Genomic DNA, 25,626 nt, shown 5'->3' with positions numbered 1-25,626 from the left:
TTACTGTGTTGTATGAAATGATCAAATCCCTTGGAATACCCAGAGCATAGGTTCGACTCCTGACCACGGCACCTACAGATGTTCTCGTTGATACATTACGTTACTGTGATGTGTGTGTGTGTTGTAGGAGTTCCTCTCATTGTTTGGTACTGGACAAGTTGTACTAGCGGGGGTGGGCTTCGGCTCCTTGGTTCCGCCTCTCAACCCTCACCCTAATGTGGAGGAGTGTCTGCAGTGCTACTTTATACTCGACACTGACATTTAGGTGTCAAATATGCCTTGTTCAGTTGAGGCGTAGTTGATGTGTAAGGTGTGAGTGTGGTGGTGAGTGTGTGAGGTGTGAGTGTGGTGGTGAGTGTGTAAGGTGTGAGTGTGGTGGTGAGTGTGTAAGGTGTGAGTGTGGTGGTGAGTGTGTAAGGTGTGAGTGTGGTGGTGAGTGTGTAAGGTGTGAGTGTGGTGGTGAGTGTGTGAGGTGTGAGTGTGGTGGTGAGTGTGTAAGGTGTGAGTGTGGTGGTGAGTGTGTAAGGTGTGAGTGTGGTGGTGAGTGTGTAAGGTGTGAGTGTGGTGGTGAGTGTGTAAGGTGTGAGTGTGGTGGTGAGTGTGTGAGGTGTGAGTGTGGTGGTGAGTGTGTGAGGTGTGAGTGTGGTGGTGAGTGTGTAAGGTGTGAGTGTGGTGGTGAGTGTGTAAGGTGTGAGTGTGGTGGTGAGTGTGTAAGGTGTGAGTGTGGTGGTGAGTGTGTGAGGTGTGAGTGTGGTGGTGAGTGTGTGAGGTGTGAGTGTGGTGGTGAGTGTGTAAGGTGTGAGTGTGGTGGTGAGTGTGTAAGGTGTGAGTGTGGTGGTGAGTGTGTAAGGTGTGAGTGTGGTGGTGAGTGTGTGAGGTGTGAGTGTGGTGGTGAGTGTGTGAGGTGTGAGTGTGGTGGTGAGTGTGTGAGGTGTGAGTGTGGTGGTGAGTGTGTGAGGTGTGAGTGTGGTGGTGAGTGTGTGAGGTGTGAGTGTGGTGGTGAGTGTGTAAGGTGTGAGTGTGGTGGTGTGTGTGTGTACAGGTAGACCCGTTAAGTGTCAGTAATATTAAGGAGTACTATAACCGGTCCCAACACTTGCCCTTGCAACACGCCGCTTGCTGGCTAACCTTACTGAACATTGTCCTGTTATATCTGCCACTTGTTTTTACTGGTGATGGTCACTTTTGGCGCCGTTATACTGGAGCTGCGGCGCGCAGTAAACTGTACACTCTGCGTGTGTGTCAGCTGTCGGCACAGTTACTGGCGTGTCTCCCTCCCCCCCCTCCCCCCTCCCTCCTCTCCTGCAACATATCAACATACAACTCTTTGGTGTCCCGGAAGTACAGTCGGATCCGTTCTATACTCAATCCAGAATTCCGGGTTCGAATCCCGGGAAGGACAGAAATAGTTGGGCGCATTTCTTGTCACGTAACGCCACTGTTCACCTAGTAGTAGTAAATGGGTACCGTGTAGTTAGTCAGCTTGTTGCGGGGCTGCAGCCTGGGCGGGGTCAGTAAGTCCTAACGTGTGTGAATACACTCTGGCTGCCTGTCCCCTTGACACAATGAATTATGAATGTGTCAAAGGAATGTAGACATGAGAAAATGTTGACACGGATCGATGGGATCGATCCCCCCCCCCCTCCACTTGGGTTGGACGGTAGAGCGACGGTCGCACTACAGGCTGGTCGACGTTCAATCCCCGACCGTCCAAGTGGTTGGGGTACCATTCCTTCCGTCCCATCCCAAATCCTGACCCTTCCCAGTGCTATATAGTGGCAATGGCTTACCGCACTCCTGATAGTTCCCTTCCCTTCATCTAGACATGTTTAATATAGAGGATTTCTCCGGAAGTTGTGCCGGAAATGGTTCCAATTAGTGATCTTGTAAGTGGCGCACACTTTTATATCTAAGTGTATCGAAGTATTTCAGTAGGAGAGGTTATGGTTGATGGTTTGGCAGTAGCGCCTTGTCCCTCGCTGCTGTAGCACTGACCTTTATATGTCTAGTTCCTTGTGACATTATGTATAGTGCTTTACTGTTTCTCTCCTTTATTGTGACGGTGGTGGTAGACTGGTGGTGGTGCCAGGTCTCATGACGTCTTTAAAGCAGACCAAGGGGCACCTAACACCCCCCCCCCCTGGACAGTTTGTATACAAATCACCACCTTCCTCGTCGGCGTCGCCCTCTCCTCTCTGAGAGCCACCAACACAGTTGTTAACCTTCTTCCCTAACCAAGGCAATTGGGAGGTTGTGCTTGAACATGCGGACTTCCTGCAGAAGTGTGACGTCATGCTCTCTGACTCCCGGACATGGGCTCCTCTGGTTTCTAACTCTTTTTGGATCTCCTTCAATGGTTTTTAGTCATAAATGAAAGTTTGTGTTACTGACTTAGATTTCGTCAGACGTTTCTGTGTCATTTGTCCTGGTCTCCGTCAAGCTCTCAAACTTGGTGTTCCTCTTCTTCCTCTTACTTCAAGAGGCTCTGTTAATACCTTGGCTCCCAGCTTGGCACAAATCTCACTGCTTACTTGGTACTCTTTACCTTGTCCGTCACTCTCTGCACCACGATACAATCTACCTCCACCTCTCATGTAAACGCTTAGTATTAATGCACATTATATTTCTCAATATTTCTCTCACACTGTTGGTGTTGCTATCTGCTCTCTGTCTCTCTCTCCCCGTCTGTCAGGAGCCAACTGTGTGGCAGAGCCTTCATGTCATCACTTGACCTGATCTCCCTTATATCAACTTGTTGAGCCTAACAAGTTGCAGATGCGAGTCAGCCTCGGAGTGAATGATCGCTGATGGAGTGATGTTATTGAGAAAGACACTTCTAGCACAAGACTTGAAGGTTGTGAGCCTAGCGTTAGGGTGCCAACTACTGGTTGTCCACAAAGTTGGGCCAGGTACGGAACTTTGAGACTGATGGTCTTATACATAACAGCAAGACCAACAACTTCCCGACGGTGTTGCAGGCTCCGATGTTCAGACCGTTCCCACCAGACTTGGTCAAGAGTCAAGACGAGTCTTCTTGCTTCGCTTTCCACTTTGTCCAAAAAGTTTGATTTGTAATGGGGGGGGGGGCAGGCGATCCAGTGAACTTGTGAACAGACAGTGAACTTGTGCTTTATATCAGATTTTGTAGGTCCTCCTGACAAGGTGTGACCCGAGGCTTCTGAACCTCCTCTGTGACTAGTGGCTTCTCCCCCCCCCCCCCCCCGTGTCGTAGGGCTGTAAGTTTCCTGGCTGCCTTGTGGGCTAGGTTAAGCATGTTGCTCTTCATTGTCACCAGAAGAGTCGAACTTCATTAAAAAAATGTCAACTTCATCTGTGAACTCGAGGTTTTTTGCTTTCTGTCTCTTTCTATGTGTTGTTTATTAGCCTGCACTAGCAAAGTCTGGGTAGAACAGAAGAATATCTTCAATATTCCTGTGTGTAATAGTTACAGAACCTACTAAAGTATCTCGTACCATTTAGTCTGAAATCATTGGTAACAGGATAATCACAGATATAGTGTTTGAGAGTATCCCAGCTCTTGTTCACATAGTTTACAACCAGCAAGTTCACCATCCTGGTGTTCCACATGTAAACTGTCACTCTGGAGGTGTGTGCACCTCCTCATTCTTCCTGTCTGCGGTAGACAGATCTACTTTAATATTTCACATTAAGTCTCTCATGAGGTGATCAACATGAAAACACTTCGACATTTTCTTATTATGTACTACTTTTACATATCCTTCCCGGCTTGGTGCCTTCTTTGATAATTACTTGCTTTACTTATTACTATGATTTGTATATCACTTGCATGATTCGTCATTTCCTTATATATATTGTGACGGAAAAATGACGTAAAATGACTAAGCAGTGGCTTAGGGCAAATGGAATGTACATGAAAAAAAGTAAAAACAAATTAAAATAAAACTGCTAGGTTAACTTCTTCACTGTGGTAACTGCAGGATAAAGTACACAAAAAATGAAAAATTTAAATCCTTAGGGAAAAAATAACTGACAAAATTACAAAAATAAAAATAGTTCCTCCAAGACTTGGCTATATTACAGTATGCAACATAAAAAAACAGACAAGTTAACGTTACGTTAGAGAACAAGAAATAAATGGTGCCGAAAATTGTGAGTACTAGGCTGCGTAAATCTACCACCACACAGGGTAGTGCGAGAGTAGGTCCAGCAGGGTTGAGCACTGAGAATATTGTGACTGGTGGTGGCTGCCTGGCTTTTATACATACAGGCAAGTGACCGTCCAGGTGGCGCTGTTGTCTTGATAATTGGAAGCCGGCAGGTTGTGAACTATCAAGGTGGTGGTTCACCATCCAGTGGCGCCATTCTGGAGGTGTTGAGGGGGGGGGGGAGTCTTGTCTAGACGTATAGTTGTTGTCGTTCATGCTTGTTAATTCTCTATTCTTGAAGATGCATATGTTACATGGTTGAACAGCTGATGATGGAATAGGCTCAACCTCCTTTTCTAGGCAGAGTCTTGTGACATTATAATATATTAATATATATATTAATATAATATAATATTATATTACTCCAACATTATATTATAAAAAGTGTAATCCTACCACCTTATAATATAAGGTGGTAGGAGAAAAACAGACAGAAGCAGTATTGGAGGGGAGGTAAACATTCCCTCTACCGCGCTGTGTGTGGTTTCCTCCGAGGCTAAGGGTCCTCCTTCTTCCAGCCAGAGGTGGTACTCCCTTCCCTTTTTATAAAATATTTATGTCCATAAATATTACTGCATATTCCGTATTGATTATTTTCTTGTTTAGGGCTTGTATCCCTGAGACTAGTGCTCATACATCTTGGGGTAAAGATACAGCCTTCACTCTTAAGTACATGTGTATGGCGTCCACCAAGCTGACGAGGCCTCTCACCTCTCACCTGCACATTAATGACACTATGTAAAAGACACATCGAACACTTTATGTAGGGCATACGTAAATCTGTGTATCTATGTATTTACGTATGTAGGTTAGCTTAGCATTTTAAAAGCACCGAATCACCTTCTGTGGATGAGTGTTCAATAAACCCCTGAACTATATGTTTAACACATCTCTCACCCTGTCCATGGAGGACAGAAGAAAATGTATATATGCTGGTTAGCATTGTAAATGTCCGGCCACGTCTGTGGTAGAAAATAATAATAATAAAAAAAACCTCATCTTCAACAAGGCGCCCCAGGAATCACATGAACCAAGCCCACGCCATCACCCTCACAAGAGAAATGTTGAATACAAATACTTGTATAGTAGACAAAACCCAAGATGTAGGAAGATTACAAATATATAATAGCATGTTATATATATGGTTGTAATTGTTAGAGTGTGAGGTGAAGGTGAATGTGGGTGACTAAGAGGCGTGTTTACCCTCCAGGTGGAGCAGTGAGGCGCACCAGCCGACACCATGGTCATAGTAACGAGGGTAAGTACTCACCACCTCCTCAGTTTTCTTGTCCTAACTACCCGTTGTTTCCTGTTTTTTGTTTGCGGTTTGGGCTTGTTGTTAGCAGTTTTGTGCTTCTTGTTAGCAGTTTGGGCTTGTTGTTAGCAGTTTGTGCTTCTTGTTAGCAGTTTGTGCTTGTTGTTAGCAGTTTGTGCTTGTTGTTAGCAGTTTGTGCTTGTTGTTAGCAGTTTGTGCTTGTTGTTAGCAGTTTGTGCTTGTTGTTAGCAGTTTGTGCTTGTTGTTAGCAGTTTGTGCTTGTTGTTAGTAGTTTGTGCTTGTTGTTAGCAGTTTGTGCTTCTTGTTAGCAGTTTGTGCTTGTTGTTAGCAGTTTGGGCTTGTTGTTAGCAGTTTGTGCTTCTTGTTAGCAGTTTGTGCTTGTTGTTAGCAGTTTGTGCTTGTTGTTAGCAGTTTGTGCTTCTTGTTAGCAGTTTGTGCTTCTTGTTAGCAGTTTGTGCTTGTTGTTAGCAGTTTGTGCTTGTTGTTAGCAGTTTGGGCTTGTTGTTAGCAGTTTGTGCTTCTTGTTAGCAGTTTGTGCTTGTTGTTAGCAGTTTGTGCTTGTTGTTAGCAGTTTGTGCTTGTTGTTAGCAGTTTGTGCTTCTTGTTAGCAGTTTGTGCTTCTTGTTAGCAGTTTGTGCTTCTTGTTAGCAGTTTGTGCTTCTTGTTAGCAGTTTGTGCTTGTTGTTAGCAGTTTGTGCTTCTTGTTAGCAGTTTGTGCTTGTTGTTAGCAGTTTGTGCTTGTTGTTAGCAGTTTGGGCTTGTTGTTAGCAGTTTGGGCTTGTTGTTAGCAGTTTGTGCTTGTTGTTAGCAGTTTGTGCTTGTTGTTAGCAGTTTGTGCTTGTTGTTAGCAGTTTGGGCTTGTTGTTAGCAGTTTGTGCTTGTTGTTAGCGGTTTGGGCTTGTTGTTAGCAATATTTTGCTACGGAGATAGTCAGCTCTGGGACTCTCCCGCCAAAAATGTGTGTCAATATAGTAATAAAGGTAAGTTGTCGCAGATCATTCTTATATGTCAGTTACGGGTTTTGTTATGATGCTTCACCTTAAGGCTGTAGACATCTCTGGGAGCCGGTTGGTAAGTCATTGTGGGACACACGGAGAGGGGGGGGGAGGGAAGAGGACTAAGATAGGCTAAGTGGGCTAAGAGGACTAAGTGGCTTTACAAGAATGTTATTACTATGCTATGTATCCTCACAATCCCAATGTACCTTCTTGTGTATATATAAATAAATTAAGATAGGGAGAACACAAGAGAGCGAACACACTGGAGAGGGGGAGAGAGAGAGAGTGCGGTAGAGAGCGAGCGAGAGCGCTAGAGAGAATGAGGACATTAGCAAGGGTTTAGATAAAAAGATAAGATGTGGTATCAGGAGTGGACCTGCCAGGTTGGTGATGAGGGTGGTGTTAAGAGTGGTAGTGGAGCGGCCACTCTGTCTCTCTCCCTCTCCTGGTGTGTCTCCGCGTCCACCACCGTCACCCGAGTGGGTACTACTATAGTGGCTAGCCGAGCCCCTGCGGGTCCTGGCGCCGGTCAACACTGCTTTGACACCTCCCGTCTGTGACCTTCCGACGTGTTACACAGCTGTGAGTGTGTGGCGGCGGTCACGGGGCGGTGCTGGTGCTGGTGGAGTGACTTGTGTAACCTTGCACACGACTTGTCTCTCTTAATCCCACCCCCACCCTCGCCTTCTGTCTCTTCCCCCCACCCCCACCCTCGCCTTCTGTCTCTTCCCCCACCCCCACCCTCGCCTTCTGTCTCTTCCCCCACCCCCACCCTCGCCTTCTGTCTCTTCCCCCACCCCCACCCTCGCCTTCTGTCTCTTCCCCCACCCTCTCCTTCTGTCTCTTCCCCCACCCTCTCCTTCTGTCTCTTCCCCCACCCCCACCTTCTGTCTCTTCCCTCACCCCCACCCTCGCCTTCTGTCTCTTCCCCCACCCCCACACTCGCCTTCTGTCTCTTCCCCCACCCCCACCCTCGCCTTCTGTCTCTTCCCCCACCCCCACCCTCGCCTTCTGTCTCTTCCCCCACCCTCGCCTTCTGTCTCTTCCCCCACCCCCACCCTCGCCTTCTGTCTCTTCCCCCACCCCCACCCTCGCCTTCTGTCTCTTCCCCCACCCCACCCTCGCCTTCTGTCTCTTCCCCCACCCTCTCCTTCTGTCTCTTCCCCCACCCCCACCTTCTGTCTCTTCCCTCACCCCCACCCTCGCCTTCTGTCTCTTCCCCCACCCCCACCCTCGCCTTCTGTCTCTTCCCCCACCCCCACCCTCGCCTTCTGTCTCTTCCCCCACCCCCACCCTCGCCTTCTGTCTCTTCCCCCACCCCCACCCTCGCCTTCTGTCTCTTTCCCTCACCCCCACCCTCGCCTTCTGTCTCTTCCCTCACCCCCACCCTCGCCTTCTGTCTCTTCCCCCACCCCCACCCTCGCCTTCTGTCTCTTCCCCCACCCCCACCCTCGCCTTCTGTCTCTTCCCCCACCCCCACCCTCGCCTTCTGTCTCTTCCCCCACCCTCACCCTCGCCTTCTGTCTCTTCCCCCACCCCCACCCTCGCCTTCTGTCTCTTCCCCCACCCCCACCCTCGCCTTCTGTCTCTTCCACCACCCCCACCCTCGCCTTCTGTCTCTTCCCCCACCCTCGCCTTCTGTCTCTTCCCCCACCCTCGCCTTCTGTCTCTTCCCCCACCCCCACCCTCGCCTTCTGTCTCTTCCCCCACCCCCACCCTCGCCTTCTGTCTCTTCCCCCACCCCCACCCTCGCCTTCTGTCTCTTCCCCCACCCCCACCCCCACCTTCCGTCACTTCCCCCACCCCCACCTTCTGTCACTTCCCCCCACCTTCCGTCACTCCCCCCACCCCCACCTTCCGTCACTCCCCCCACCCCCACCTTCCGTCACTCCCCCCACCCCCCACCTTCCGTCACTCCCCCCACCCCCACCTTCCGTCACTCCCCTCACCCCCCACCTTCCGTCACTCCCCCCACCCCCCACCTTCCGTCACTCCCCCACCCCCACCTTCCGTCACTCCCCCCACCCCCCACCTTCCGTCACTCTCCCCACCCCCCACCTTCCGTCACTCCCCCACCCCCACCTTCCGTCACTCCCCCCCACCCCCACCTTCCGTCACTCCCCCCACCCCCACCTTCTGTCACTCCCCCACCCCCACCTTCCGTCACTTCCCCCACCCCCACCTTCCGTCACTCCCCCCACCCCGACCTTCCGTCACTTCCCCCACCCCCACTTTCTGTCACTTCCCCCACCCCCCACCTTCCGTCACTCCCCCCACCCCCACCTTCCGTCACTCCCCCACCCCCCACCTTCCGTCACTCCCCCCACCTCCACCTTCCGTCACTCCCCCACCCCACTTTCCGTCACTCCCCCCACCCCCACCTTCCGTCACTCCCCCCACCCCCACCTTCCGTCACTCCCCCACCCCCACCTTCCGTCACTCCCCCACCCCCACCTTCCGTCACTCCCCCCACCCCCCACCTTCCGTCACTCCCCCCACCCCCACCTTCCGTCACTCCCCCCACCCCCACCTTCCGTCACTCCCCCACCCCCACCTTCCGTCACTCCCCCCACCCCCACCTTCCGTCACTCCCCCCACCCCCACCTTCCGTCACTCCCCCCACCCCCACCTTCCGTCACTCCCCCACCCCCACCTTCCGTCACTCCCCCCACCCCCCACCTTCCGTCACTCTCCCCACCCCCCACCTTCCGTCACTCCCCCCACCCCCACCTCTGCAGTATGTGTGACAGTATCAATGTAGACAGGCCAGATATGGACTGGTATTAGTGAGTTACGCAAGAGGATTAGTCTATCACGAGTGCTTGTGAGAGGACTAGGGTGTAGCTAACTTATGTTACTGCTCTCCACCCCCTCCCCCTCCATCCCCTCCCCCTCCCCCATCCCCTCCCCCTCTCCTCCCTCCCCTCCTCCCCCTCCCTACTCACTGTCGGTGCCTTGTGACGCTTCAGGATAAAAAGTTTGCGATGTTTTCCTATAAAGTTGAGAAGTGTTGATCCATGTCACGGCAGACTTACCTTACCCTGGAGGTAAGGTAAGTGTGGGGTGACTGAGTGGCCGCCAGTCACTCTTACGTGTGTGTGAAGAAAGCCTCGCCCTCACCGCCACATACATCAAGTAACAAATATTGTCACATCTCTCCTAAACATAAAGCTTGGCGACAAATTTGGACAGGAATTAGATTTGATCCAAGAAGGCGGGAGGAGTGTATAGTGTTGAGGGTGTGAGGTGTTAACCCGGCGGTGTAGAGACTGGTGTAGCGGGTGTGAGTATGGTTGGTGTAGTGGTGTACACTGGTGGATGGTAGCGTTGGTGTTGACCACCACCACCAGCAGCAGTACCAGCAGCTGGTAGTGTTCTCCGGGTGAGAGGCGGCCGGAGCTGCACCAACCTCCACCAAACATGGCTAAAGGAAAGGACAAGGACGCCACCCAACACTTCTTCCCGGTAAGTGTCTCGCGCGCGTCTGTGTGTACGTGTCTGTGTACGTGTTCACCTAGTTGTGCTTGCGGGGGTTGAGCTCTGGCTCTTTGGTCCCGCCTCTCAACCGTCAATCAACAGGTGTACAGGTTCCTAAGCCTATTAGCTCAGGAACCTGTACACCTGTTGAGTGAGTGTGTGTGTGTGTTGTAGTGAGAGAGTGAAGGAGGGTGGTCCTCGTGGGGTAACGTGGTGGGTAATGTGGTGGAGGTGGAGGCTGGGCCAGGCTGGAGGAGCACCACCTAGCGCCTCCTCAAACACTTCACCGTCTCCACCCCTACACTGCTTTTGTTAATACAATACCCAGCAGGTGGTAGAGGAGGTGTGCAAGGTGCGTTGCAAGCATGGGGAGGCACGTGTTGTAAGGGCGGTGGGGGGTGGGAGGCACCTGTTGCAGTGGAACACATCTTGCAAGGATGGGGCCCCCCCATCCAGTGGGGGTGTTGCAAGCTGAATTGTCAGTTTTGCATCCAAGAAACACATGAAAAACGTGTAACTTATCTAGAATTTCCAGATGTATATTTACAAATAATGTAAAAATCTATTATTACTAATTCCTAAACACAATTTATGAAAATATAAATAAGACTTAAATACAAACACCAGATTCAGTGACTTTACTGACTCCTGCTGAGTCAGTAACTGTTGTAAGTGTGTGTAGCAGCGTACACATCTTGACGTGACCAACACTTACATCATTGAATTTGGTACTATTCACTCTATCGAGTCAGGAACAAAATATTTAAAAAGTAATTTAAATAATCCTAAGCCTAGTATAGCACATATATATTTACTATATTACTCCTCAGGTTAGTGTGTGTTAGGCCTACGATGATTAAGTTAAGTTAGGTTTTATTAGCAACATAAATACAGAACCTTTTCCAGTTTATCCAAATTCAGTTGTTCCAAATTGTAGTTTGTAATTGTGCATTATGTGAGTATATGTAGGCTGGTACACATGGTACTATAAGTACTAGGTACAGTGGAGGACGGGCTCCAGTATATGTAGGATGGTACACATGGTACTATAAGTACTAGGTACAGTGGAGGACGGGCTCCAGTATATGTAGGCTGGTACACATGGTACTATAAGTACTAGGTACAGTGGAGGACGGGCTCCAGTATATGTAGGATGGTACACATGGTACTATAAGTACTAGGTACAGTGGAGGACGGGCTCCAGTATATGTAGGATGGTACACATGGTACTATAAGTACTAGGTACAGTGGAGGACGGGCTCCAGTATATGTAGGATGGTACACATGGTAGTATAAGTACTAGGTACAGTGGAGGACGGGCTCCAGTATATGTAGGATGGTACACATGGTACTATAAGTACTAGGTACAGTGGAGGACGGGCTCCAGTATATGTAGGATGGTACACATGGTACTATAAGTACTAGGTACAGTGGAGGACGGGCTCCAGTATATGTAGGATGGTACACATGGTACTATAAGTACTAGGTACAGTGGAGGACGGGCTCCAGTATATGTAGGATGGTACACATGGTAGTATAAGTACTAGGTACAGTGGAGGACGGGCTCCAGTATATGTAGGATGGTACACATGGTAGTATAAGTACTAGGTACAGTGGAGGACGGGCTCCAGTATATGTAGGATGGTACACATGGTACTATAAGTACTAGGTACAGTGGAGGACGGACTCCAGTATATGTAGGATGGTACACATGGTAGTATAAGTACTAGGTACAGTGGAGGACGAGCTCCAGTATATGTAGGATGGTACACATGGTACTATAAGTACTAGGTACAGTGGAGGACGAGCTCCAGTATATGTAGGATGGTACACATGGTACTATAAGTACTAGGTACAGTGGAGGACGGGCTCCAGTATATAGGTGCCAAGTGCACCCGGATCTCTACCATTAACACTTTTGTCAACACTTGTAGTGTATTATGAGGTTATGGAATATATACGTGAGGTATTATACAAGTTATAATGTAGGCATGTGTTAATGTGAGGGTGTGTAGCTCGCCGCCACACACCACGGCGAGGGAGCCATCACACACTAACCTACACACAATGACAGTATTAATATGGCTCAGCTCACTTACGGTAAATGGTTAACATGTCTTACAATACACCAGATTCAGTGACTTTGTTTATTTATATATCCAATAGTTGTTACATTGTTGTAGAGCCACTAGTACGTGTAGTGTTACGGGCGGGTCCTTACTCCTATGGTCCCCTAATACGACCCCCGCCGCAAACAATCGTTTAACAACCAAGTACACATTTTACTGTTGAGTTAAACAGAGGCTACAGTTAAGGATTTGCGCCCAGTAAATCCTCCCCGGCCAGGATACGAACCCATGACAGAGCGCTGGAGGAACGCCAGGCGAGTGTCTTACCACTACACCACGACCATTGTCGTCTCTACAACTAGAGACACAGTTGATGATGGTACAGTAGACCTGGAGGCCTCAAATGTGATACAGTTTGACATTGAGTAATGTAGTGTTGAAGTGAATGTGTTGACGGTGTGTGAGGGAGAATGTTGGGTGAATATTGTGGATGTGAATGATGGTGAGGAAGGTGACAGGTGTGTCAACAGCCACCACCACCACCTACCACAACATCACCACCACCACCTACCACAACATCACCACCACCACCACCTACCACATCACCACCACCACCACCTACCACAACATCACCACCACCACCTACCACAACATCACCACCACCACCTACCACAACATCACCACCACCACCACCTACCACATCACCACCACCACCACCTACCACAACATCACCACCACCACCACCTACCACAACATCACCACCACCACCACCTACCACATCACCACCACCACCACCTACCACAACATCACCACCACCACCTACCACAACATCACCACCACCACCACCTACCACAACATCACCACCACCACCACCTACCACATCACCACCACCACCACCTACCACAACATCACCACCACCACCTACCACAACATCACCACCACCACCACCTACCACATCACCACCACCACCACCTACCACAACATCACCACCACCACCTACCACAACATCACCACCACCACCTACCACATCATCACCACCACCACCTACCACAACATCACCACCACCACCTACCACAACATCACCACCACCAACACCTACCACATCACCACCACCACCACCTACCACAACATCACCACCACCACCTACCACAACATCACCACCACCACCACCTACCACATCACCACCACCACCACCTACCACATCATCACCACCACCACCTACCACAACATCACCACCACCACCACCTACCACATCACCACCACCACCACCTACCACAACATCACCACCACCACCTACCACAACATCACCACCACCACCTACCACAACATCACCACCACCACCTACCACAACATCACCACCACCACCACCTACCACAACATCACCACCACCACCTACCACAACATCACCACCACCACCACCTACCACAACATCACCACCACCACCTACCACAACATCACCACCACCACCACCTACCACAACATCACCACCACCTACCACATCACCACCACCACCACCACAACATCACCACCACCACCACCTACCACAACATCACCACCACCACCACCTACCACAACATCACCACCACCACCTACCACAACATCACCACCACCACCTACCACAACATCACCACCACCACCTACCACATCACCACCACCTACCACAACATCACCACCACCACAACATCACCACCACCACCACCTACCACAACATCACCACCACCACCTACCACAACATCACCACCACCACCTACCACAACATCACCACCACCACCACCTACCACAACATCACCACCACCACCACCTACCACAACATCACCACCACCACCACCTACCACAACATCACCACCACCACCACCTACCACAACATCACCACCACCACCACCTACCACATCACCACCACCTACCACAACATCACCACCACCACCACCTACCACATCACCACCACCACCACCACCACAACATCATCACCACCACCACCTACCACAACATCACCACCACCACCTACCACAACATCACCACCACCACCTACCACATCACCACCACCTACCACAACATCACCATCACCACCACCTACCACAACATCACCATCACCACCACCTACCACAACATCATCACCACCACCACCTACCACAACATCACCACCACCACCACCTACCACATCACCACCACCTACCACAACATCACCACCACCACCACCTACCACAACATCACCACCACCTACCACAACATCACCACCACCACCTACCACAACATCACCACCACCACCTACCACAACATCACCACCACCACCTACCACAACATCACCACCACCACCACCACCACAACATCATCACCACCACCACCTACCACAACATCACCACCACCACCTACCACAACATCACCATCACCACCACCTACCACAACATCACCACCACCACCACCACCACAACATCACCACCACCACCACCACCTACCACAACATCACCACCACCACCACCTACCACAACATCACCACCACCACCTACCACAACATCATCACCACCACCACCTACCACAACATCACCACCACCACCTACCATAACATCATCACCACCACCACCACCTACCACAACATCACCACCACCACCTACCACAACATCATCACCACCACCACCTACCACAACATCACCACCACCACCTACCATAACATCATCACCACCACCACCACCTACCATAACATCATCACCACCACCACCACCTACCACAACATCACCACCACCACCACCTACCACAACATCACCACCACCTACCACAACATCACCACCACCACCACCTACCACAACATCACCACCACCACCTACCACAACATCATCACCACCACCACCTACCACAACATCACCACCACCACCTACCATAACATCATCACCACCACCACCACCTACCACAACATCATCACCACCACCACCTACCACAACATCACCACCACCTACCACAACATCACCACCACCACCACCTACCACAACATCACCACCACCTACCACAACATCATCACCAACACCTACCACAACATCACCACCACCACCTACCACAACATCACCACCACCACCACCTACCACAACATCACCACCACCACCACCTACCACAACATCACCACCACCACCACCTACCACATCACCACCACCACCACCTACCACAACATCATCACCACCACCACCACCACCTACCACATCACCACCACCACCACCTACCACAACATCACCACCACCACCACCTACCACAACATCATCACCACCACCACCTACCACAACATCATCACCACCACCACCTACCACAACATCACCACCACCACCACCTACCACAACATCACCACCACCACCACCTACCACATCACCACCACCTACCACAACATCACCACCACCACCTACCACAACATCATCACCACCACCACCTACCACATCACCACCACCACCACCACCTACCACAACATCACCACCACCACCACCTACCACATCACCACCACCTACCACAACATCACCACCACCACCACCTACCACAACATCATCACCACCACCACCTACCACAACATCACCACCACCACCACCTACCACAACATCACCACCACCACCACCTACCACATCACCACCACCTACCACAACATCACCACCACCACCACCTACCACAACATCACCACCACCACCACCTACCACAACATCACCACCACCACCACCTACCACATCACCACCACCTACCACAACATCACCACCACCACCACCTACCACAACATCACCACCACCACCACCACCTACCACAACATCACCACCACCACCTACCACATCATCACCACCACCACCTACCACAACATCACCACCACCACCACCTACCACAACATCACCACCACCACCTACCACAACATCACCACCACCACCACCTACCACAACATCACCACCACCACCACCTACCACATCACCACCACCACCACCACCTACCACAACATCACCACCACCACCACCTACCACAACATCACCACCACCACCACCTACCACAACATCACCACCACCACCACCTACCACATCACCACCACCACCACCTACCACAACATCACCACCACCACCACCTACCACATCACCACCACCACCTACCACAACATCACCACCACCACCTACCACATCACCACCACCACCTACCACAACATCACCACCACCACCACCTACCACAACATCATCACCACCACCTACCACATCACCACCACCACCACCTACCACAACATCACCACCACCACCACCACCTACCACATCACCACCACCACCACCTACCACAACATCATCACCACCACCACCTACCACAACATCATCACCACCACCACCTACCACAACATCACCACCACCACCACGACCTACCACAACATCACCACCACCACCACCTACCACAACATCACCACCACCGCCACCTACCACAACATCACCACCACCACCTACCACAACATCATCACCACCACCTACCACAACATCACCACCACCTACCACATCACCATCACCACCACCTACCACAACATCACCACCACCACCTACCACAACATCATCACCACCACCTACCACATCACCATCACCATCACCTACCACAACATCACCACCACCACCACCTACCACAACATCACCACCACCACCACCACCACCACCACCTACCACATCCCCACCACCTACCACAGCATCATCACCACCACCTACCACAACATCACCATCACCACCACCTACCACAACATCACCACCACCACCTACCACAACATCATCACCACCACCTACCACATCACCATCACCATCACCTACCACAACATCACCACCACCACCACCTACCACAACATCACCACCACCACCACCACCACCACCACCTACCACATCCCCACCACCTACCACAGCATCATCACCACCACCTACCACAACATCACCACCACCTCAGGTCCCAGTATTGTACTCACTAGTCTAATACCTTATTATTATAACACTTGGATAGCTGTTACTGCTGAAGTAGACGGAGGAATCAATCTTGCGACAAAGGAGATAATTGCAGACAGCAGCTTGTTGAGAGTGTGAGGGAGAGGTTGTGGGGGCGAGGAGACCAGGACCTGGCGGCCAGTAGTTGTTACTAGTGACGCCTGGTAATGTTCACGACCTGCTCCTCCTACTGTGCCAGTCTCACCTCTAGTGTTAGTATTGCCTCACACTTTAACACTATAGCAACACATGTGGGAGTGTGGCAAGGACTGTCCGTGTGTCATATATTGTGCTGTGAGAGGTGGAGGGTCCTTATAAACACCCCGTCCTGTTCTCTGTCCCTATACACACATTACACTATAATACTCTCTCTCAAGTCGGAGGCCACACACTGGGGCCTTGCCTCACCTTGCCTCACCTAGCCTTACCTAGCCTTACCTACGGTTGTTGGGCAAATGGTCTGGGTTACATGACGGACATAGGCTGGTCGGAGTAGGCCTAAGGTAAATGATTTAATTAAGAAATATTAGTAATTGTCATCCCTCACACAATTCTCAAGGATTCAAATTGGGTCCAGTGTGAAATATTCGTTGAAATGTCCCAAGAGTTTTTCATCAGAAAAAATAATTTCCTTAAGACACAGTAGTTTTCTTGCTGCCTAATATATTATATTTTATGACAGGGAAGAGGAGCTATAAGGGGGGGGGGAGGTGAGGGACGGGGATGGGTGGGGTGTAGACGGGGAAGGGGAAGGAGACCCGGACACCGCTGGGTACCACTCCCAGTGTGTGTGTTTCCCCCCCCCCCCCCCCGCCCATGGTTGAGTTCCTCTCCCCTCCCCTTCCGGACTGTCCTAATTTCCGTGGTTGACGCCCATTTCCTCTCCCCCGCCCACCACCACCTGCCGCCCACTCCGCCCACACGCGGCGCCGCCCATGCTGCCATAATGTTTCGTCCAGCAGTCATCATAACAATCACAATTGTTACTTACAAAGCTGAAATGTCAACACTCCACTTAATGGTAGTTATTGGTAGTTTGTCACGGGGTCACTACTGACTGTGGTTGTCACTACTGACTGTGGTTGTCACGGGGTCACTACTGACTGTGGTTGTCACTACTGACTGTGGTTGTCACGGGGTCACTACTGACTGTGGTTGTCACGGGGTCACTACTGACTGTGGTTGTCACTACTGACTGTGGTTGTCACTACTGACTGTGGTTGTCACTACTGACTGTGGTTGTCACGGGGTCACTACTGACTGTGGTTGTCACTACTGACTGGTTGTCACTACTGACTGTGGTTGTCACTACTGACTGTGGTTGTCACGGGGGTCACTACTGACTGTGGTTGTCACGGGGGTCACTACTGACTGTGGTTGTCACTACTGACTGTGGTTGTCACTACTCACTGTGGTTGTCACTACTCACTGTGGTTGTCACTACTCACTGTGGTTGTCACGGGGTCACTACTGACTGTGGTTGTCACTACTGACTGTGGTTGTCACTACTGACTGTGGTTGTCACGGGGGTCACTACTGACTGTGGTTGTCACTACTGACTGTGGTTGTCACGGGGTCACTACTGACTGTGGTTGTCACGGGGGTCACTACTGACTGTGGTTGTCACTACTGACTGTGGTTGTCACTACTGTGGTTGTCACTACTGACTGTGGTTGTCACTACTGACTGTGGTTGTCACTACTGTGGTTGTCACGGGGGTCACTACTGACTGTGGTTGTCACGGGGTCACTACTGACTGTGGTTGTCACTACTGACTGTGGTTGTCACTACTGTGGTTGTCACGGGGGTCACTACTGACTGTGGTTGTCACGGGGTCACTACTGACTGTGGTTGTCACGGGGTCACTACTGACTGTGGTTGTCACGGGGTCACTACTGACTGTGGTTGTCACGGGGTCACTACTGACTGTGGTTGTCACTACTGTGGTTGTCACGGGGGTCACTACTGACTGTGGTTGTCACGGGGTCACTACTGACTGTGGTTGTCACTACTGTGGTTTGTTATACTCAAATTCTGTCAGTTGAAATGTAACCAATCACAGGCGAGTAGGCCTCTGACGTCATGCCAGACAGAGGAGCATCAGGCATGCTCCCAGCAGCCTCAGTTATCCTCACAGACTCAGAGTAGAAGGACCTCGGCTAGGCAGATATTTACCTTGCTATCTCAGTCAATAAATATATACAGAAGCGACTACTGAGTCTACATTCTACCCGAACAAGGCAAACGAATACTGGTAGCAGCAGTGGGATCCAGAAATTTTTTTCTGGAAGCAAAAGTTCCAGTACCCAGCATCGCCTCGTGTTCCAGCCAAAACCGCCGCCACCGCCACCGCCATAAGCCGCCGTCCTGCCACCCACGCATCAAATATTGTGCCAGACCGGGGTCCTGCCATCAACCACTACTCCAGGCTAACGTTTTAGAAGTAAGGGTCAATATTTTCCTGTGAGAACGTTCACTCATCTCATCAGTGAGGAGGAAGGAAGCTTCCCGCGCCAGCCATTTTTGAACCTCGCGCCACCACGTGGGAACCACCTATTACACCCACCACCACCACCACCGCCACCCAAGCTGACAGTATCAAGCTTCGTGAGGGTGCAAGCTACTGCAATCGTCGTCAGCCATCGTCGCAAGTATCAACTGGTTATTCCATCGTCGCAATATTGTCGTCGTCAGAATTTATCTTCGTGCTTCTAGCCTGAACAGTGTGGGGTCCCTGAGTCTCGCGCCACCGCCGCCAGGAGCGCTGCCGTCGCATCCAGTTTGTAAACACGCCTCACATGGGCCTCTTCAGATCTTCACGACGCTTCTCCTACTTTGGCTACTGGTGATCCTCATAAATTACAACCCTGAGATAAGTAATTGCTAGTTGAGAACAACGTGCCAAGTGTTAAAAAGTGACTTATGTAATAATTCCCATAATATCCTGTGAATTAACCATTCAGTGACTTGTTAAATATTGGAGCTGGTTCAGTACTGCACTCCCAACAGTTTTCCTGTGTGATTTCAACATTCCTGCTTCTTACAGTAATTTCATTGAATTTTAATTGTTCTCCTAGAGTGTTATTGGTAAATTCAAATTCCAGTGAATTAAGAAATCCTTGTTTTAGTAGCAGTTAAGGATTTGTGCAATATAATTTTTTTTTAATTTCTCCAGACCTAACTTGAAATTTATCCTTTAAGCATTTTATTTTAAACTTTTACCATAGGAGTTATATACATTCCTGTGTCCAGTTTATGTGCTACATCCATATTTCTTGCATTGCCACTTGTTGTGTTGAATCTTTTTAATGAAATTTTGCAATTGCATTTCCCAGTTTTTATTCTAAATTGCTGTGCTTAGTCTGGTTTAATTAATTTACATACATCTAATTCCAGTCATTTTTTAATGAAAGATTGCTAAAATTAGTTTACAATTTGCTTGTTCTTAATTATTTTCTTGCCTAGCCCAATTTAATAATTTTATTTCTGCCATTTTTACTTTAGCCAAGTTGATATTTTTTGTGTTTATTTTTGTGTGTACTATTTCTGATGCCAGGTGCACTTAATTATAATCTGCGTTCAAATATTACTTCCACGGCTGTGACAATGCCTACCACTGTTGAAACCCCTTCAGAATCAATGGGAACAGTTGCTCGTCCCAATGGCCAGAGATCAGCTCAGGAAATGGCTATTCCTCTTTTTGCTGGGGAATCGCGTTTATTAGAATCATGGTTTAGTAAGGTTGAAGCGAAAACAGTTGCACGTTTTTCTAAGCCTACTGATGCCGAATACTTAGCAATTGCACGGTCAGCCGTGGACACAACCAAAGGTGATGCACGTTTTGTTGTTGATGAGAAAGCCATTGTTAGCCTTCAGTCTTGGCCTGAATTTAAGGATTTCTTTCGCCGTCGCTTTGTTAATAAAGGAGACCTTGACCCATATAGGTTAGTCAAGAAAATTGCCAATGCCACCATGCAGCCTGGTGAATCGTTTAATGCGTTTACTAGCCGTCTCGATCAGTATCTGTATGCCTTAGTTTCTGCTATGAATAATTCAACTTGGTTAGATAAAGACAATAATCTGTCCCCTGAGGCTATGGCCAAAATGATAGCATTTGGTACTTTAATGCATTTTGCCCCCGAGCATACAAAACCAATCGTTGAGCAACAAAATTTTGGTGTTAAACATGAAATTGGTGAAGTATTTGAGGCTATTAACAATGCCGCAGATAAACTAGCTCCCCGAAGTGCTCAACTGTTGCCACCCTCTGATGCTGTAAATGTAGTTACAAGTTCTCAGCATCCTCCCACAAATTCTCAAAACTCTTGGTCGCAGAAGCGTACCCATGCTCGTAGCCCCCAGTCAAATTCGCCGCCTCATAAAATGCCGAAACGCCATAGTCCCCAACCATCCACTCCCTCATGTTGGCATTGTGGTAAGAGTAACCACCTTGCAAGGGACTGTTGGTCCGCCCCTAGATCATCACCTCCTAGACAATTCTCTCGGCCCCCTCATCAATCTAATCATTCTAGGCTTCCATATTGCACGTACCATAAACAAGTTGGTCACCACACTGCGGATTGTAGAGCTAGGCAAAGGACATCTCCACCTCGTAACTCCCATGGTCAGTCTTGGCGAGGCTCACAGCGTCCAAGACATTATCAGAACTCTCGTAATTACAACTCCCAGCCCAGCTATAATGCAATTTCAAATTATAATGCTCAGTCACAGAATGCTGGAGCTCAGAATGTTCACTCCATGTCGTCGGGAAACCCCCAAGGCCATCCGCTAACCAATTCAAGCTAGCCAATCCTAGTGCCCTCCCTGTGTATTCAGTAGCTACCCAAAATAGATTTGGACACTTGACAGAGGAGGACACTGACTCTAGACCAGTTGTAGATGTTGACGGATCCACAGTAAATTTGACACAAACAAGACGCAGATATCCCAGACAACATAAGTCAAAAATAGTAACTTGTCCAGTCTCAAGTGATGGTCCCCTTGTATCAGCCATTGTACATGGTAGAGTTTTAAAAGTTTTTCTTGACTCAGGTGCAAAAATTAATATTGTCAAGCCCTCAGCTCTTAGAGACATTGAAAGTATGCACCCTACTATTTTAAAACAGTCACACATACCTTTTCTAAGTGGTATTTCAGGAAATAAAGTAAAAGTTCAGGGTGAAATTGACCTCCCACTCAAGTTCAATGATGTCACATTGTCTATAACATGTTTAGTTGTTGACATTATTCATTTTCCTGGAGACATTCTCTTAGGTCTGTACACCATGATTGATGAAAATATTGCATTGTTTCCCCATCGTTGGAACATAAGTATCAAAGACCACGTCATACCCTTGTGTAGCATGTATCGACAGGGCCACGAGTTCAACCTTCAATCAGATTATGTTAATTTTGTTGACACCCGCCTTGCTAGCGTAGGTTTGTCAGATCATTGTCGTGGTAGCATACCCGAGAAAACAGGCACTCGATTGAAGCATAGTAGTTGTGCAGTTGTTAAGGAGAATGAGTATCGGGACTTTCTGGAAGGGGACGCCCTAACGGATTCTCGTTGTCTCGCTCGCCTGGCAGCTTCCATCTCTGAAGTCAGTGGTTCCATGGCTACTGACACTGTGCTACACCCTCATTCTCTCACCAGAATAAGAGTTAAGGTTCAGGGAGTGCCTGAGTTGTCGGATGTGATTGCGGAAAGTGAAACATGTAAAGTGAATGGTACATTTGTTGAACCCTCCTGGCACACAGTGCAGGATGGTACTGTCTCACTTTTTATCGCGAACACAAGTAATGCCGATATCCATCTCCAGTCTGGTACCCATGTTGTAGATTTTGCCCATTACTCGTTACCGGTGCGAGTTGTGGATGATGTCTCCATGGATCATACTGTTTGTACACTCACACCAGGAGAACAGGGATCTCAGCCAGAGGTGCAAGCGCAACACCTCAGTCCTACTGATTTTCCTGACTCTGTGGCTCAGCTTTTGAAAATTTTGAACAAGAATAGAGCTGTTGTTGCTCTACCAGGAGAAAAATTAGGTCTCACTCCTCTTATTACACATAAAATTCCCCTTGAACAAGGAACTACGCCTATTTATGTACCAGCTTACCGTCTTCCCCATTCTCAGAGAGCAGAAGCAGATAGACTTGTAGAAGAAATGTTACAGAGTGATGTAATTGAATCGAGTAATTCGCCATGGAACGCTCCATTGATTCTTGTACCAAAGCGAGATGGGACTTGGAGACCTGTAATCGATTATCGCAAGCTTAACAGAGTAACAATACCTGATCGTTTCCCACTTCCAGTTCTAAATGATTTGTTGCAAAGCATTGGTCGAAACAAAGTATTCTCAACGTTAGATTTGTTGCAGGGATTCTGGCAAATCCCCCTTGATGAGGAAAGTAAACAATTGACAGCCTTTAGTACTCCCAATGGTCATTTTCATTTCAAAAGAATGCCGTTTGGTTTGCGTAGTAGTCCAATAACCTTTTCACGGCTCATGACAAATCTATTTCGTAGATTGATAGGAAGTACGCTTCTAGTTTACCTTGATGATCTCATAATCATGTCGCAAGATGTTCAGACTCATTTCCAGAACCTTGAAAAAGTACTTGCAAAGCTCGCTGAAGCTAATTTAAAAATAAAGCTTGCAAAATGTTCATTTTTAAAGCAAAAGATTAATTTCCTAGGTCATACAGTTACACCTTCAGGTATTACATTGAATGAATCAAAAATTATTGCTGCCCGTGATTTTCCAACACCTCGTACCGCAGAGGCCGTAAGACAGTTCACAGGTCTTGTAGGATTTTATCGTTCATTTATTGCTGGATTCTCTATTATAGCCGCTCCGCTTTACAAGTTGCAAAGAAAAGATGAACCCTTTGTTTGGGGAGAGGCCCAGGATCAGTCATTCAAAAAACTCAAAGCAGCCTTGATTTCGTCACCTGTCCTTAGGTACCCAGATTTTTCTAAACCTTTTACGTTGGTTACAGATGCTAGTGACATAGGTTTAGGTGCTGCATTACTTCAAACAGAAGGTCACAGAGATCACGCAATAGCTTATGCTAGCCGTACTTTATCTAAAGAAGAGAAAAATTATAGTGCAACAGAACGAGAAGCCTTGGCAGTTGTTTGGGCACTTAAACATTTCAAGGATACAATTTATAATTACCCAGTTCATGTTCTTACAGATCACCAACCATTAATTCCCTTGTTCAAAAATAAGAATCCAGTTGGAAAGTTTGCTAGATATTTGCTCACAATTCAAGAATTCAATCCCACATTTGGATATATTCCAGGAAAGCAAAATGTTGTAGCTGATGCGTTTTCTCGACACGTAGCTGCGATTCAGTTAAATTACCCAGCATTAGATGCTACAGTAGTAGAAACGGAACAAAGACAAGACCCCATATGGGCACCCGTCATTAAATTTTTGACTAAGCAAGACACTCGCCCGATTCATAAACCACCAGTACCATTGAAAGAACTAGTTATGTTGGACAATTTACTGTGTAGAGTAGTAAAGCTAGGGACAGCCCCGAGGAAATGTTGTCAGTTAGTTGTTCCAGCTGTCTTGGTACCAACTGTGTTAAAAATTATCCATGATGCTCCTGCAAGTGCACATCCAGGAAAGGATCGTACACTCCAACAAGGTCGATTGAAATATTTTTGGCCAAAAATGGCTAAGGAGATTGCTCATTATGTTGACAGATGTTTAACTTGTTTACAGCACAAGGGACATGTTTCAGGACCTAATCCAATTCAGGTGTACCCAGCAACTAAAGCTCCTTGGGAACGAATATCGATGGATTTATTGACAAATTTTGCGGAAACAGAGAAAGGGAACAAACATTTGCTTGTAATGGTCGATAATTTTTCACGGTTTTGCGAACTAGTTCCTATCCCGAACAAAACAGCAGAAACCATAGCCAGCGCATTCCATGACCAAATAATTTGTAGATATAGTATGCCTAAAGTAATCCTTTCAGATAATGGTCCAGAATTCAGTAATAGTATTCTAACTAGCTTGTGTGATTTATATAACATCAAAAAATGTAGCATCATGCCTTATCATCCGGCAAGTAATGGACTAGCTGAACGTACTAACAGGAAAGTGTTAGATGCCTTGAGAGTCACGTTGAATTTTGATAACAACAATTGGGATGATTTTATACCCTTAATTCAGTGTGCTATAAATTCTTCAATTAATGTTTCTACTGGTGACACACCTCACGCTATTCTTTATGGTACAGATAAGATCCTCCCTAATGAATTGATTAACGTACCTCCTACTCCCTTATATAACGTAGATGATTTTGTTCAAGTGAAGCGTAGACAAATGCAATTAGTATTCAAGAAAATACGAGAACAACTGTCCAAAGCAACAGCCGAGTTCACTCTAGCAAGGAATGCACGAGCTAAACCCAATAAAATAACTATTGGATCTGTAGTAATGATACTTAACCAACACAGGTCTGGTCCTATGTACAAGTTAACTAAGAAATTTTTGGGTCCATATAAGGTAATCGAGCTTATTAAAGGTAACAAATACAGACTTAAGAACTTGTTAACAGGAGAGTACATAAATGAACATTTAGACCACATGAAGTTAGCTAAAATGACTGTTGACGAGACTGATGAGGAAGATGACAATGAACTTA

At 48.4% G+C, this 25,626-nt stretch overlaps 1 protein-coding gene across 5 annotated transcripts in view; it reads left to right on the top strand.

The window, feature by feature from the left end:
* The window catches only part of ck (myosin-VIIa ck), a 220,641-nt gene that overhangs the window by 44,592 nt on the left and 150,423 nt on the right, over nt 1-25,626 (top strand). For 2 of the 5 annotated variants that reach the window (XM_045738596.2, XM_045738595.2), the window contains exon 2: nt 5,398-5,445. In XM_045738596.2, the coding sequence (XP_045594552.1) occupies nt 5,428-5,445 (18 nt within the window). In that variant the 5' untranslated portion in view covers nt 5,398-5,427. Of the gene's footprint in view, nt 1-5,397; nt 5,446-6,841; nt 7,044-9,632; nt 9,927-25,626 lie in introns of those variants that run through there. The other 3 variants (XM_045738593.2, XM_045738594.2, XM_045738592.2) reach the window with 3 other exon arrangements.

This window comes from Procambarus clarkii, chromosome 43 (assembly GCF_040958095.1).
Source record: "Procambarus clarkii isolate CNS0578487 chromosome 43, FALCON_Pclarkii_2.0, whole genome shotgun sequence".
Taxonomy (NCBI): domain Eukaryota; kingdom Metazoa; phylum Arthropoda; class Malacostraca; order Decapoda; family Cambaridae; genus Procambarus; species Procambarus clarkii.
This window is presented reverse-complemented; position numbering and strand designations above follow the sequence as displayed.